The sequence below is a fragment of the Etheostoma cragini genome, chromosome 9 (genome assembly GCF_013103735.1).
Source record: "Etheostoma cragini isolate CJK2018 chromosome 9, CSU_Ecrag_1.0, whole genome shotgun sequence".
Lineage (NCBI taxonomy): Eukaryota > Metazoa > Chordata > Actinopteri > Perciformes > Percidae > Etheostoma > Etheostoma cragini.
The window spans coordinates 8,537,533-8,554,083 of record NC_048415.1 but is presented as its reverse complement, the minus strand read 5'-3'; the positions used below and the strand labels follow the sequence as shown (position 1 = coordinate 8,554,083).

At 38.8% G+C, this 16,551-nt stretch overlaps 1 protein-coding gene across 6 annotated transcripts in view; it reads right to left on the bottom strand.

The window, feature by feature from the left end:
- dennd1b (DENN/MADD domain containing 1B) overlaps positions 1 to 16,551 on the bottom strand; it is a 108,411-nt gene that overhangs the window by 12,391 nt on the left and 79,469 nt on the right. For 4 of the 6 annotated variants that reach the window (XM_034881195.1, XM_034881198.1, XM_034881197.1 and 1 more), the window contains 7 exons: positions 16,320 to 16,445; positions 11,758 to 11,859; positions 5,903 to 5,993; positions 4,548 to 4,588; positions 3,193 to 3,228; positions 2,736 to 2,792; positions 1,283 to 1,372 (listed from right to left, as the gene is read on the bottom strand). In XM_034881195.1, the coding sequence (XP_034737086.1) occupies positions 1,283 to 1,372; positions 2,736 to 2,792; positions 3,193 to 3,228; positions 4,548 to 4,588; positions 5,903 to 5,993; positions 11,758 to 11,859; positions 16,320 to 16,445 (543 nt within the window). The remainder of the gene's footprint in view (positions 1 to 1,282; positions 1,373 to 2,735; positions 2,793 to 3,192; positions 3,229 to 4,547; positions 4,589 to 5,902; positions 5,994 to 11,757; positions 11,860 to 16,319; positions 16,446 to 16,551) is intronic. The other 2 variants (XM_034881196.1, XM_034881200.1) reach the window with 2 other exon arrangements.

Genomic DNA, 16,551 nt, shown 5'->3' with positions numbered 1-16,551 from the left:
CACACACACACACACACACACACACACACACACGTTGCTGTGGGAAATGCTATCCTGTGTTCTGTGTGTCCCTCCTGCAGTGGTCTCCAGGGACCCGTTACTGTGGCAATGAACAGGCCTCAATAGCAGGGACAGGGGGTGAGAGTGTGTATATTGTTGATGCGGTGTATATATGTGTGTTTGTGGGTGTGTGTGCACATCAATTGCTTGTTAACTGTTAATCTGTGTGTGTGTTGGGTTGGCCCATCTTTGTGTGTGCACTAGAAGGGGGGAGGGTGTCCAAGGAGGCCTTTAAAAAAAAAGCCCTAATTGCCGTTCCTCTCCTCTCCCTGGCCGTCACACCTTCCTCTGTACTAAGACTTTCCAGCCTCATCTCACACACACACACACTCGCACACACACAATGCTAATTAAAGGCTGCACAACCTCTACTAATCACACTCTTGCATGACTGTGACCAAAATGTCAGTGTGTGCATGCAAGATTCTTTTTTTTAATAGATAGAATTGGGAGTCCACTTGTCATTACTTCATTTAACAATAAGAAATGGAAAAGCTCCAGCTGTGAGTACAGAGATATAAGGTGAGAGATATACAGTAACTAGTAACCTGAGAATGTATGCATGTGTTTAATACTGTACAGAAACGTGCAATTTTAATAACATGAAACTAAACTTCCTGTACCAATAACTATATGTGCACATTTTCAATAAAATCTTTTTATTTTCTAATGTTTTTACCTTTAAACATGTAGTGATGAATGTGTATTTTGTGAGCATACATGTGCTTCCACATAGTATGCCAGCTCTGCACACAACAAAGAAAGAAAGAAAAAAATGTGCTATCCACTTATGGTGCACAAGCAAATTCTTCAGAGGAAATGCTGACCTGCAGATGAGTTGCTTCTACTGTCCATGCTGTTCAGAGAAAAATACTGAATGTACAACATGAGTGCGTTGTAAGAAAAAAAATGCTTATCATTACATTTGGCACACTGACAAACTACTGTACTTTCAAGAGCTTTTACAAGAGAGAGAAAGCAGGGGGAGAAAGGATGGAGATGATAGAAAAGAGAGTGGGGATGGCGAGAAGGAAAAAAAATGAGAGCAAAAAGTAGATGGAAAGTGCGAATAAATGGAAGACTGCATCCATGTCGCCAAGCCAAAACTGGGCTCCGGTTTGATCAGTCAGTGTATATGTACTTATTTACTGATGTTCATATGTGTGTGTGTGTGTGTGTGTGTGTGTGTGTGTGTGTGTGTGTGTGTGTTTGTGTGTCATACTCGTCTCATTTTCTGCAGTCTCCGTGGAGACAGGCTCTTGGTGCTGGTGGGAGACCCGGCACAGACCATCATCCCCTCTTCTTCTTCTTCCTGAAAGAGAAATGGTGTATGTAAATCTTAGATGATTTGTGTTCTAAATGAAGAAAAATGACTAAAATAAATGGAGAATAAAGTTTATTTGCATTTATGTGAAAGAACCACACCACAACACATTCAATGTATTACTCCCTCAGTTTAAGATAATTCATTATAAGCAAAAGAATGTAAGAGATTACTGAACTAAAGCAATGATGCTCTTTGTCCTGTCTGTTGCCATGTCTTGAGGTGTATGGCTTTGTTTTTTTACGGCCAACAAATCCCATGAAATGATTAACTGATCATACTAACAAATATTGTGTGTTTAAAGCCTGAGCTCATTCATCTGTGCCATAAATTCAAAGGTGTTGTTCAAAAAATATGGAACATATCAATGAGCCACACTGCTGCATTTGATGATATGATGGACACAGGCACTGTAGTTTACCTGTTTCATCAAATCAAATCAAAAAGGGTTATTAAAAATTAAAGTATATACTAATGACCTGTCTTTAAAGATTTAAGTCCTCAGCAGGACCAAATGAGTTTGGGTCTCAGAGTCATGGACATGCTATTGAAGTCAGAAAACATCAAGAGAAGAAGTAATGGGATATTTCATAACACCACATTTATTGAAAATTAAAACCATTATCCTTTAAAACATAATCTAAAAGGTTTTAACAATTATATTCAAGGTAACCAACACTGATGAGTTTATATTTGTGCTGTAAAGTAATGTGTGTATACATTTGTGGCTGGCAGCAACATAAAGGCACTGCAGATTAAGTGTGATCCCGTTATTTCGGAATCAATTTATGAACGCACAGGAAATCTATTTAACCCAAAATCAAATAGATTTCAACACCTCTGTGTGCCCCTGCTGTGTGGATTTGTGTGCACACACGCGTGCACACACACTGCAGAACACCGCGTACACCTCATGTTCATCATCAGTGCCCTATCTGCTCAGTTTCCCACTGACAGATCAAACTGCTATTGCCTTATCAAATCCATCAGGCTTATGGAAACATACACCTTGTTACATTAGCTTTGAGGAAATCACAGACTCACTGATGAAATATGCAGACAATAAAAGAGAAAGAGGGGCCGGGGCTGGATGACATGACAGGCCATAGCCAGAGGGGCGTTGGTTAAAAATGTACAGCCCTGAACAAAGCGCTAAGCAGGCTTCAACAGTCATTAAAAGGCCCAGCATCAGAATCACACACTCCATGTAAAGCAGCCTTCCTGTCTGTTTCTATGAAGGGGGTGTGTGTCTTTTGTATCTGTGTGTCACAGAACAGCATTATGTGTGCACACATGTTTCTGCGAGCCTGTGCATGTGTGTCAGAGAGGTGTGAAGATCCGGGCTGCTCACCCTTGCTTTAAGTCTGCCCTTAATGTCCCGGATGCCCCTTTTGGCATGACTCTTGGCCTAGGAGGAAAAACAACACACACGGATTATTAATCAAAACATGTTGCATTAAGATTCTGTCCTGGTTTCATGTAACATCAAGAAATGCTTTCATCCCTGTGGCAAAAACACGAAGACAAAAGGCGGGATAAGAGAGCCTCCCAGACTAACAGGAGGCGATAACATGAAAGGGCACCCTGACCACCTATTGCACAGCACATAACCACAAGGCACCACTCTTCAAACACAGACTTATCCTGAACAACACTCTCATTTTGACAGTTTAAAAAAAACAAAATTTGACGTATGATTAATTTTCACAAAACAGAGATTTTCAGGACTTGATGTTTTAAGTGATGTACATATATAGTAAAAGAGTGCATTGAGCTAAATTCATTGGACTGTTTGTAAAAGAACGTACTTTAGTCACAGCTGTGTTGATGAGTGCTCCTCCTCTCTGTAATAGACACAGAAAATTATTAGTAAGTCACTTAGAGGCATTTTGTGTGAGTTTCCACACATTCAAATTTCTTTTTTTAATTTCTATTAAATATTCATGTAAGGCACACAGCATGCAAGCATACTGTAGTGATCTTATCACATTTCAACATGAATGACTCAGAGCAAGCTGAAATGCTTTTACAATCAGTTTGGTTTTTCCATCCATTTGTCCTAGTGTGACGCACAGTATCCTTATCAATACCATAATTATTTCTACCACATCATTGTTGCCACAAGGGACTCATTTTCAATATCAAACACAACCTCCCTGTGCAGCTGTAAATAGTATTGTAATCCAACATCAGCATTCAAATGGTGACACCAGGCAAAGTATGAAATCGCTGAGCCACAATAAACTGCATGATTCAAAGGATTCAGGAGGTTTTTATTTAGAAGCAGCCTAAAGCTGTGATGGAAGGGACCGTGCGTGATTGATTTCTACTTTGAGTTGTGCAGACTGACATTATGGGACCCAAAATCTCTCTGTGCCTGTCTTCTTTTCTCTCTCAAAGTTGCTGCATCTCTACTTTGGCATCTCACACTTTTCCTTTGTTTGGTCTTTAGTGTAACCACAAAGCACCAGCTAAACGGCTAAACAGAGTAAATGGCAGACAGCGTTTCAGAAGACGGCACAGGGAGAGGAGGAGAGAGGCCGAGGTGAAGGCCCCTCTTATAGATCCCTGTCAGTCAGGAAATGTGAACTTTAACAAACCTTTGAAGAGCACTCTAGAGAACTAATTCAGCCTTTGCTGATGGCGTGGGGAGAGAGGGAGGGTGAGGGAGAGATACTTATTGAGAGAAAGAGAGAGAGAAGGAGGGAGACGGGGGGCTGTGACAGAGATGAAAAGAGGGAGAGAGAGGCAGATAAAGAGAGATAGATAAGGGAAGGAAAAGAGAAGGAGAAAGAGACAGGAGATGAAGAAGGAGGGAGAGATATATGTTCTTGGGTCGGTTCAGCGGAGTAACGCCTGTGTTTGCTGCCAGATCAACATGTCATGTCGGAGGACGTCTTGTCACGTCAAATCACTTCGGTCTCTCTCCCTGTCTGTCTCCACTGTCCTGCTGCATGCGCCGCTTCACACACCAAACCCCACTCAAGCTGGATCTGTACATTCAGGCAGCCCCTTCATTCCAAAGGCAACACCAGGACTTCAAACACTGAGTCGTGTCAATCATACTTTCAATTAAATATAACTCTGGAATGAAATGAGTGAAACATAAAAAAGCCATAGATAAAAGCATTTAGGTATGATATGAAGGACATTCTGTGAGTACCTTCACAGTATGCATCCATTGCTGGTAAGACCTTGAATTACCTGGAGGGATGTATAAAACAGAGAATATGAATTAATCATTTTGCACTCAATATTGCAAAGCAAAGGTAACCATGCATATTACACTGTGACAGTCTTTATAGTCATAGCTGATTGTTTAAAAAAATTCAAAAAATATAAAAACATTTTATTGTACTACAAGTTCTTGGAATTGTTTGTGGTTGTCCCTTTCGTCAATTAATAAATAATAACAGATAAGTAGGATAATTACTGAGAATGTAAAATTAGTATTAGTATAGAATGATAGAAAGGATAGAAAGGAGTTGTTAGATCAAAATAGAGAACTATTTAAAGAGGAGATTTGCTTCGACATTAAGGTGTCCAGGGCTCTCAAAGGTTTAGAGGACAGAATTACAGATGACAGTGTGAGTCTGGAGCAGGATCAGAATTAATACGCCCAATAATATGATGGATACTGTAGCTGCAACATCTGGATGCCATTTCTTTCTTTTTGTTGTGTAAATACGACTGAAACCTGAAGTGTTGTGATTAAGACGATATAATTTGTCTGAGCATTCCTGTGGGATTTCAAACTTCTGACGTCTCCTGCAGAGTCTCCACATGTACAGTAAAAATGCTCAATCCTGCCAAAACTTTACGTATTCTTTCATCAATCTTCTTTAGCCATATTCAATAAGATTTACAAGTTACCTTCGTATCAGTTTCAATAAAAAATCATTTGCTCCAAATGACAGTCAAGATGCATGTCAAATATAATAATATGAAGCAATGCAACATGACAGGTGGAGTTTTATTTTTTTTATTTTTTTTTTTACAGATTTTATAATGGCCAAGAGTCACTTTAAAGCATGATGATGTAATTTTTAATCAATCAAAACTAAATTCTGTTCTTCCAGAGACAAACGAGTCCATTATTGCATTAGCATTCAAAGGGACTTACACGGTCACAGCCTCACGGGTATGTTCATGAGAAATTAAACAACAGCTGTTCATAAATGGCTTAAACAATAACCAGTTTAGGACCAGAAATGTTTCAAAATTAAAAATGTTATAAAACAAATACAAGCACACGACAGTATATGTTTAGTTACCATATTTCTTTTAGTCAGTTTATCATTGTGTTAAAAGACCTTTTGTACATACTATTGTTTTAGTTTTTTTTTTTTTTTTTTTAGAGAGTAACATTTTAGGCTCTTATTGCCTTTTGCAAAACTTGATGAACTTTATGAACTCCTTTTGTGTCTTACTATAGCGCAATAACTACAGTCTATTGCATGAAATATGGCAAATAAATATAATGTTGCTAATTGATAGACAGGTCTTAGCACTACTCACTTCCACAGAAGCCCCCCTCTGTGATCTCTTCTTCAAACACGTCGGAGAAGCCGCGGCCTGCATTCAATTTGGCCAGCCGTCCGTCGATGAACTACAAACATAAATTACAATGTGCTTAATAAGAAAGGGGGTGGGGGTGGGCACACTTAAACAGATACAAAACACATACACACATATTTAAACACTCAGTGCAACAGTGGGGTGTTATTAATCCTACCTGACAGAAACTACATCCCAAGATTAGGTGGGTTGCAGGTAATAGGGATTTGGTAATGTGGAGCAGGTGAGGGATTAGTGCAGCAGACTACATGCTGCACACTGTCTGAGACATGAGGAAGTTTCATTTCCTCTCTTTGTAACATGAAGCACATAAAACTCCATCTCATAAATATGGACCTTACAGCCAAGACAGCTACACATTTCAAGAGCACAGTCACAAACTTAAGTATATATGTTACACAAGCAATCACACACATTCATTGACACACACATTCCCTGATATTTGTGATTACAACAAAAATATCAGCATTCTTTAGATGAGCATGAGAAATAGCTAGTTTTTAAGGGTCGTGACAAAATAAAAGCAGTGATGACAAGGGAAGGCGTATAAAATGTATTAAAAAAAAAAGACACATTCGTTATTATTTTGGCTTATCATGAGAGCTCCGAGCAGTTTACAGGCTCAGTTATGTGACTGACAGTTGGATTGTACTACTTGCAGGAGAAAACTGCTCTAACCGTATATCATCTTCCTGAATACTGAACATGAAGAAAATCTTTTAAAACAATTATGTGAATGTAGATCACTCTGTCACACATATGCTGCACTGTTTTCTATTAGCTAAATCCAACCACATTGAACCCAAAGTTTCTGTTAGTTCCCTGTCCCATGGCTTATAATATCAGCAAATCACTGTGTGGATATAATACCTTCCAAATCCTTGGGCTAATATTGGCAAGGTTCTGGTGTAACAAAAAAAAAAACACGTAACTGCCATAAAGTACTTTTCTTTCATTTTCAAGATGTGGGGCCAAAAGTCTGCTAAAGTCCTAAAAAACTAACTTTCTACCAGTTTGTGTGTAAAGCTTAAAAGGAATATCTGCAGTAACGTTTTAACTGCAGAGTTTAAAGGTAGGAGGGAAAGCAGCTAACAACCAGTTATAGTGTCTTTCAAAATAATTAGTATATATATAGCATTTGGATTTAAAGCTAAAAATCTATTTTGACTAATGATTGCATTCATTACCAATCAACACTTCCTACCTTTAAAGCACTATTTTGTATTTTAAAGGACAACAACAAATGATGCACTAGTCTTTTTAATCCTTTATATTCAGATAACTGTAGCAATCCTCGCCCCACCTCTGCAACTGTGTTCAAAGTGTAACAACAGTGTAGGTTGTTTTAGGGCGCTTGTCCTCAGGGACAGCCTGCTAACTAGCGACCGACACAGCTATCCGCTCCTCTGGTCAAAAGAGTCGGAGACTCATCATTAGATCATTTTAATTAGAGGTGAGACTGTGGGTTTCAACCACTGCTCTGCTACTTAGCTGGCCCAATTAGTGCAGATAATCAACCCAAATCATCACCTAGCCAACGCATCCACTTATCCCCCCCCCCACATACCCCGGCCAGATTACCTGCCTCACTGTGGGCCTTAATTGGACATTACTCAACAATGGCAGACTATGATTCTCACTCTCTCTCTCACACACACACACACACACACACGCACACACACACACACACACACACACACACACACACACACACACACACACACACACACACCAAGGGCTCATTTTCTTTGTTTTAAAAGAGAGACCAAATGAATCTCTTAACGGTAACAGAAAATAATTTTAACTAAATTTATTTACAACTTTTCTCCATTAACAATTAAATTAAGTCAGACATGGAGGTGAATCCTGCTCCATTTCTTCATGTCTACATGTCATTTTGTTTCCTGTTGCTGTTCGAGTTGCAGACCGTAGACGGAGAGTCATTCCATCTGGCTACCAGCACATTGACTCCCTCATGGGTCGGCCACAGTGTTCTAGATTTATTTTAACTCTGGATATTGTTGAGCTGGAAATTGGGATCAAGACTCCACAGGGGTTCATTTACAAAGATATATGTGAAGAGCTTAAAGGAAATGTAATTTTTGAAAACTGGAATTTTAAATCATAAACTGTAGATACTCAGGGATGTAGCGGTAACCATATCGCTCATGGGTTTCTGATGGGAAGGTTTTGAAGGCTTAATTTGGGTTTACAGCTTGTCGCAATCGTTGCTAGTTACTAAAGCATGAAAATCCAAATTTAGCAAAAGAAAGAAGGCCTGAGGAGCAAGTGGAAACAACTATCAGTGCTTCATACAGTAAGCTGCAGTGCATGTCAATCAATATATTGTTCTTTTTAAGCCATAATATCTCTTGACCAATTGTTAACTCTCAAACTTGCTGCACAGACACATATAAGAGGACTTCAAATATGCTATGAGGACCCCAGTATATTTAGCATTTTAAGAAAGAAGTTGGAACTATCAGAAACTAAGTTTTTGGAGCCAGCAAAGAGCAGCCATTAGAAGTAATACATTTAAAGCATTTCAAAACACTTTGTTTGGACAATGCAGCTAGTTTTATCCTTCACTCCAATTGGTTATAATTTCCAGTTCATTGTAACAGCTTTGATATGGAGTGGATGGAGAAAACACACAATAAGATTTTCAATCAGATAATTGGATTTTGCAAGGACACACCTTTCCCCCTTTCGATAAATGGCTCGGCTGTTGCAGTCATACACGCCGAGAATGACGAATGATTATTGATTGATGGGACGCACAGCTGTGTCTATACAGGCTCCTGGCACTAAATTATCAGACTACAAGTTCCCCCTACAGACTCAATAAAACTGTGTATGGCTTAGTTTTGTCAATAAAAGAAAGAGACTTCATTGAATCAGTGTCTGCTATCACAATATGTGTGTGTGTGTGTGTGTGTGTGTGTGTGTGTGTGTGCGTGTGCGCTTGTGAATGTGTAGGAGCTGAGAATGGTTGATAGGAAGCAGGTTAATGTCGACAGGCTTTCCCCACGCATACTTTTAGAAGACTTCTCCCACTTGTTCTGTTCTGAACATAGATGGGCTGCTGGACCGAGCACACAAGAAAAGTAAGCTTGAAGGTAAAACTGTTACATTTTAAGAGGTATGTATGTGTATATTTATTTTATAAAATATTTAGTGTCTATATTTTAAGGAAGCACAAGAATTTAGGACTATTATTTCTGCACACAATTAAACGTTTCTATTTTAGTAATTGAGAAGGTGTTCTTATCCATCATCTTCCTTTTTATGTCTAATAGGGGTATTGAAAATAATTGATGGCCTTAAAAGACATGGCAGCACACAATAGTCTCTGTCCATGAGGTCATTCAGCTCCTTAAGTATTACTAATGTTTTACTGAATTTGTTTGAACAGCCCCATGCTGTTCTCTTTATAAAGATTCGAATTACTTGGGAAGCAAAAGAGCTGCTTTACAAGGAATGAAAACAAAATCATCTGTAGAAAAGCAATTTCCTGCTGAAATGGTAACACCTCAAACTCAGGTAACACCTCAACATTACGTGTGTGCTTTACCGTGTGTAATGTGTGTTGTGGTCTATCAAGTCTAGTAATATGGTTTGCATTTGGCTCAACTTTGACCAATTATTGTTGACATATAGGCAACAGTGACAAATCCCACACTATAAAAGGCAATTGTTTCCAAGTGAATAAATGACATAATTATATATTGTATGAGAGAAAGAGTTTCAGTCTAGTCTAGCGCTACTGACAGGTTTCTTGATAATTAAGGAACCCCACCTGCTTGTTTACACTATCCTATGTCAATCCCCTTTGTAAACCAGGCAAAACCTTTTAACTTCAGCTGGAGAATAGGGAAAACAAACAAACAACAACAATAAAAGTATGCCACTGTAAAGGGTTAATCCTTGCCTGACGTGGTCATATTGGACTTCCCGACCTCAAATGTTGACCGTGTGGCAGAACGGAGGCACAGTGGTTAGCAGTTTTTTCCCATCATAAAAACATGTATGCTAAGTAGGACTACAGTTAAAAATTAGCTGACTGGCTAAGACGCGCACATTTACAGAAAATGTTGATTAAGTCATTGTCCTAACCAAATGAATAAATCTACAACAAAATAATAAATTTACAAATTTGGCTGGCATCCAGGCTAGGATAATCCTTGCTTCTATTGTAATGTCGGCAACATTTGTGGAATGTCCATAATATATATTATATATATATATATATATTATGGACATTCCACAAATGTTGCAGCAAATATGACAACATAGCCAGAAATACATAACTGATGTTGTGTTAATGTTCATATTACTGTTTATTCTGAACTGTCCAAATATTTGAACAAATTGTACTTTGATGCTTTGGCAACCTTGTTGTGAAAACTTGCATGCCAATAAAGCTCCTCTGAATTGAGCATAGCAGCCAAAGTTTATTACTCATTGTATGTGGCCAAATATTATTTATATTTCTTAGTTAAGGGGCATTTTAATAAGACATCAGTCCTACTTAAAGTTCTATTAATAATTTGCTATGTACTGGCATTGAAGATATATATTGGACTATAGGTGCAATAGGACAAAAAAATAATAACGCATTGGTATAAAAACAATCAATACCATGACATGGAGTACTACTGGAGAAGAATCTAAACATCTCCAGTCCCAGAGTGTGTACTTAAGTTTATAAAAATGAATGTGTGCATGCGTGTGGCCTCGCAAGTCAAGAATTGTTTGCGTGTTTGTGAGCGGATGTGGGTCACGGCCAGAGCAGAGCTTGGGCGGACCGCTGGCCTCTCTCACTTTAGTCAAAAAAGGAGTGGAGAAGATAAGCGCACCCCATCCCCCGTGCTGGAGAGGAGGAGGAGGAGATAAGAGCCTGTTTCCCAATGCTACCGCTGAGGCAGGAGCCAGACCGGGAGGATGCTTTGAACTGCTGCTCGCTATCTGCTCTGCCTGGGAAAATTATAGATGGGGCAGAGTGTCCAGAGAAACAAAAGGCTGATTGAGGGCCACTGTGCTGTAACTCTCGGGGGTAAATCACACTACTATCACGGGTCAGAGAGCACAAAGAAAAATTCAAGGGGTGAAAGGAAATTTTCTAAGAAGCCAGAAGTGTCTCTCCACTCGACTCTGGCTCAGCAAAGTTTAGTATTGCTGAAGGGATTTGGGGGGCTATTTTACCACATATGAATAAAGAATACCTGCGCCCACGCTCTCTCTCAGTCTCACACACACACACACACACACACACACACACACACACACACACACACACGCCGAACTAATCGTGGTTTTGTTTGTACACCAGGCAAAATTGAGCAAACAGAGATATTGAGACGTTACATAAGTGTGTAGAGAGATAACTACAGTAAACAGTTTCTAGGGGTAAATAACCCTCCATAATCCCAGACCTCTGTCTTTTCCATTTCTACTCACTCTGAACTTATGAACTGTCAAGATACTAAATGCTGACTTTACTCAGCTAACAGTTTGCCAAGAGGCAAATGAAGACTTTCCCCCTTCTAAATAAAAAATTTGACCAAAAAAAAAACTGACATTAACAAGAAAGGACAGAGTAACTTACAATAAAAGCACTTAGTCATATTTTTCTATTCATGATAGAGATGTGCATTATGTAAGTCAGAGCAGAATTATAATTAATTATTTAGTTAATTAATTAGACAGATTACAGTACACCATTCATTTGTAATGCTTGTTAAAAGAAACTGACACACAAACACACACACACACAAACACACACACACAAGTACCTGTTTGAAGAGCTGCAGGTTGACGGCCATGGATAGGAAGTTCCTCATGGTGCTCGATCGATGGTTCACAAAGCTCTCCTCGCAGAAAGTGATTGGCTCCCCCTGAGGAGTCCACAGAGACATTATTGGCAAAAAAATCAAAATCAAAACAAAGTATACTTGTTCATTTTGGTTCACTTTTCTTTGTACCAATCTGTGTTTTTTTTTCCACATTTATTTAGTTCCGAAATGAGCCACAGCACACAAAGCCAGATGTCTGTGGTGACTTGAAAGGCAGGGGGTCTAAACTCAACAAGGTTATTTATAATATGCTTCACAGCACTAAGACAATCACCTCATGTCTATTATCATTATGCACTGTAAAATGTCTTCAAACAAACAAGAAGTATTTCAACTGATTTCTTCATTAGTGAGCCTGAAAACTAGTTAGAAAATTAGTCTAAATGAGAGACAGGAAGGAAAGAGAAAGGATCAAAAAGGAGGAGGAGGAAGAGTATTAAAAGAAAAAAAAGAAAGAAAACAGTGCCCCTGTTCCCCTGGAAGAGCACACACAATCTCCCCTGGACCAGAAGACCCAGTAAACTCCCCAGTACTCCACATGAACAAATGATCATATTATTACTATTTCTTACATCATGTCTTTTGGCCTGTGAGCTATATGCATGAAGGATGACGACAGAACCACTGCAGGCCAATCACACGCAGCCCTACAGTCATTTCCAATTCATGTTTTTCTCATAATTAACATAATTCTCACATATTTCAATGATGCTCTAAATTCTTTTGGTGTAAAACAATGTGCTTTGTCTGTTCCAGGCTATGAGCACAGTGTGGCAAATAAAAACAACTTAAAAACACCGGAGACTAACCCCCTTTTTTTTTTTCTCGAGGACGGGCTGGGATGATACCAATGGCCCAAATTACATCACATGAATGCTGCTCCACTTACATCACTAAAAGTTTTTAAGGCGTATTCTCTCGTAAAAGCCGAGTTGAAAGTAGCTTGTTGTAGTTTAATCAGCTTTGCTGTTTCCATCTGGCTGCTCGTGCCTTGGATCATTCTGCAGCTAACAAAACTGAATAGTATGCTGAGACTAACAACTAACTATGTTGCCAATGGAGTTGATTTAGTGAAACAAAGTTTATTTAAGACACAATATGAGGTTGGGCCAGTATTGTAACTGCATGAAAAGAGAGGGCCATCATGTACTTTTAAAAAATTTGAACTTACCCTTTAAAACCCCAAAGTCACACAATAACACTCACTAACCAATCGAGGAAGAGTAAGACCATCACATCTTAATGGTAAAATGACTTTTTTATGTCAAAAAGGAGTCTGGTGGCTATGAAGAGAGCACAGATGGATATAAAGGCTTTAGATCCCTGTCGGAAAGGGCTGTCTGACAGCAAGGTAAAGGTGTGAAAATGTTCTAACTGTGGCATACACTTAAACTGATATCATTTCTTTTTAGGTGGGCCTTCTTTTTAAGTGGTTAACTGCAGCGTGAACAGCAGTACATTGCTTAGCTTCTTTTTGTTGGTACTCCTCTCTACTTCTCCAAATTGGGGGCAAGCTGACCGCCACCTACCATAGGTAATACATTAATTAAGGATAAGTGCCTCATACAACCCCACTTTAGAAAATCCAAACACCCCATTAAAGGAAGGCTCATTTTAGAGTAAATGCAGAGCGGTAAGTGAGCACTACTTGTTCACTTCCAAGGCTGCTACAATCTAAACTGCCATGGTAATTCATGTTTAATGTTGAAGTTAATACACACGTTACACATGCATTCAGTGTCAAATGGTGTTTTGGGTTTTAAAAAAATAAGACTTGATGTTATCACATCATTTATGTGTCACACAAACGGGACTGTCCTCCATACAGTAAGTGTGAGCAGGAAACTCATTTTTATAACACATAAAACAGAAGCCCCTACTTTATAGACATGAAAAAGACAATCTATAAAGACTACTACAAGTTTATCTGTGTTTCATGTTAGCTGGACATCAAGCTATGAAATGCATGAGCGTTGTATAAGAGCTTGTAAGAATTAAGGAAGCCTTTACATAGAAACAATTATACAGAAAAAAAATCTTATCTTGTAGCACATGTGTTCAACGTGCCAGAACAAGGCGTCAGTTCTCTATAGATTAAGGTTTGGATCTAAGGGGAACTGAAGTTGCAGTAAGCTTATAGGAAATCTATGAATATGATAAGATCAATTACTGTGATGGTTAAAAAAATGTGGACGCTGCAAAAATCTATGTGCTTCTATGTGTTTTATTTTAGCGTAAATGTGTAACCATTTTAATTTGATTATCAAGATTGCATTGTTTGTTAATGAGATCATAAGAAAATGCTTTGTTAATTATTGTGTAAGCCTTGTTCCACGTAGATATAATAGTATAACAGAATATTGTTATTCATTGCCATTTTTTTTGAATGCCTAGAAACAGCTTCTTTAAATCAAGACTGATATTCCAAATACTCTTTAGAATAAACGGTGCTCACTGTTATTTAAGCTTTAAGGGTTATTATCCTCTTTGATGCTTCAATTTTACAGATGTGGGTGTCAGGTATGTTCATGTTCTTTATGTATTTTAATTGTGGCAATGTTAAATGTTTGTTTTCATAACTGTTTAAAAGCCCTTCTAGGGACGGGCATTGGAAATTAGCAATAGCTATAAATGCTGCAATGCTGTACATTGGAGATTTGCTGCACGAATGTAAGTATCTTTCCCTATTCAAATAAAAACAAAGTGGAAAAAAATGAGTTTGCTAAGTGTACAGCAGGTTGTTTTATGACTGAATAAAACCAAACCGAGCTGTTTTTTCATACAGCTGTTTTGATATGTGTATTTGAATATGCACCGCTTGTTTTAGTTATACCTAAATGTTTTACAAATATTCATTTTCAAAAACCAATTCCACATTTGATATAGACCAGACCAGTGTGTTCTTGTCTTTATGTGAACACACTATATTGACCAGCTATACATGAGAATATGCAATGCCTAATATTTCATATCTAAAACAGTTTAAACTACTTTTGAAACGTGATGGTATTCTGACCTCCCTTACTCACCTGGTTGGATGATAAAACTGGATACATGCCCCCTTGAGTAGAATTTCGGCTATTTCTGCCCCTGCATAGTACCGAGCACACACCTAAAGAATATGTGCACAGGACTTAGCTTCATAAATGGTGGTAAAAACTAATTTGAACTGCTATTTCAGGTTCATTTTACCACACACGTGTTGTGTGCTCAGAGCTGGTGAAAAGCACCTGGGAGAGCATCAACGTGAACTGAAATTGATGACCACGGAACTGCTGTTCTAATCAGCTGATTTCTTTTCAAATCATTATCATTTTCCAGTATTGTTTCATTTACAACTCAGCAAGACTCCAACCAAACATCCACACCTCTCCTTCTGTTGAGGCATATGGGCCTGTGAACCACAGCGCTCAGCACAGCTCTGTCTGCGAAGATCTTTTCCTCAGCTCAGAACAATCATGAGCAGCGTGATATTCCACAAATATCAGAACACAGTGAGCATCATCGGTAACTTCACGAAAGCAGGTGTGTTTGTGCAGATGTATGTTAACTACACAGTTACTGTCTAAAAGAAAAGATGGTGTGAGTGAACTGAGAAATAACTGCATGTTGTGCTCACACAAACACACACACATGCAGTGAGTTTCAGTGCTTGTCAGAGGGGAGGCATACTGTCTGTATACAGAGAAAAGAGAGACAGCATCAATAATGTAGCATCTTGACTCCGGGAGTCCACAAAGTCCAATTAATCTCAAAGCCAAAGGAACAAAGGCTTTGCTATTTGACAAACAGGACATGCTGTACTCTGTTCTGCTCTGACTCAGACTTGATAAGAAGAAAAGATCCAGAAAAGAAATGTTAGGGGGGCTAAGTAAAGGAGAGTAAAACACCAAAGGTGGCTAAAAGGGATCTTCAAAGGTAACGTCCTGACTCTTTTCAGCTCCTCTGACATTTTACTGCCACTGCCAGACAGGCCCACCTTAGATCTGCGCTCCAGCTGAAAACACACCTTTTACCTTCAGTCAAAACTGCCCCAGTCTAACCAGACTCCAGTTAAATTTGACTCACCTCACCCAAACTGAGATTGCTACTGCATGCTACACAGTCTGACGAAGAAATATATATTTTATGCACTTCTGTTAATATTTCTGCTTGTGAATGACAATACAATCTGTGCCCTTTATAGGGACCATGCAATGTGTTCGTTTTTATATATGCAACCCAATTTATATCAGGATCATTGTTTTAAAAATAGTAGTTAGAAATACGTGTTTTAGCTGTCATCTCAGAGGGAAGTCTGAGATGAGTTTAAATGGCAGTTCAGCCATATTACAGGTCATTATAGGTTAGCTCAAACACTGGATATATCTATCACACTACAGGTTTGATGGTAAACAAGCATATATCAAAACATAAATGATTTAAGAAAGAAGGCTCCAATACAACACAGCAATGTTTTTACACAAGATGACTGGTGGTGATTAATGCCACTGGATCCTTACAGGTTTGTATCTGAGGGCGTCTCGATAGGATCCAAACAGAGCGGCCTGCACTCTCAGGAAGGCCCTCGCCACGCCACATCCTGTTGCTGTTGACTGCTTCTTCAGCTTGCTTTTCAGAGAGGACACCTGGTGGAAAACAAAAAGACAGAATGTGAGAGAGAAAGAGATAGAAAGAAAGTGAAGGAAAGGGAGAGAAGTAGGAGGGCAGAAAGGGAGTGGTGGTGGGGAGGTG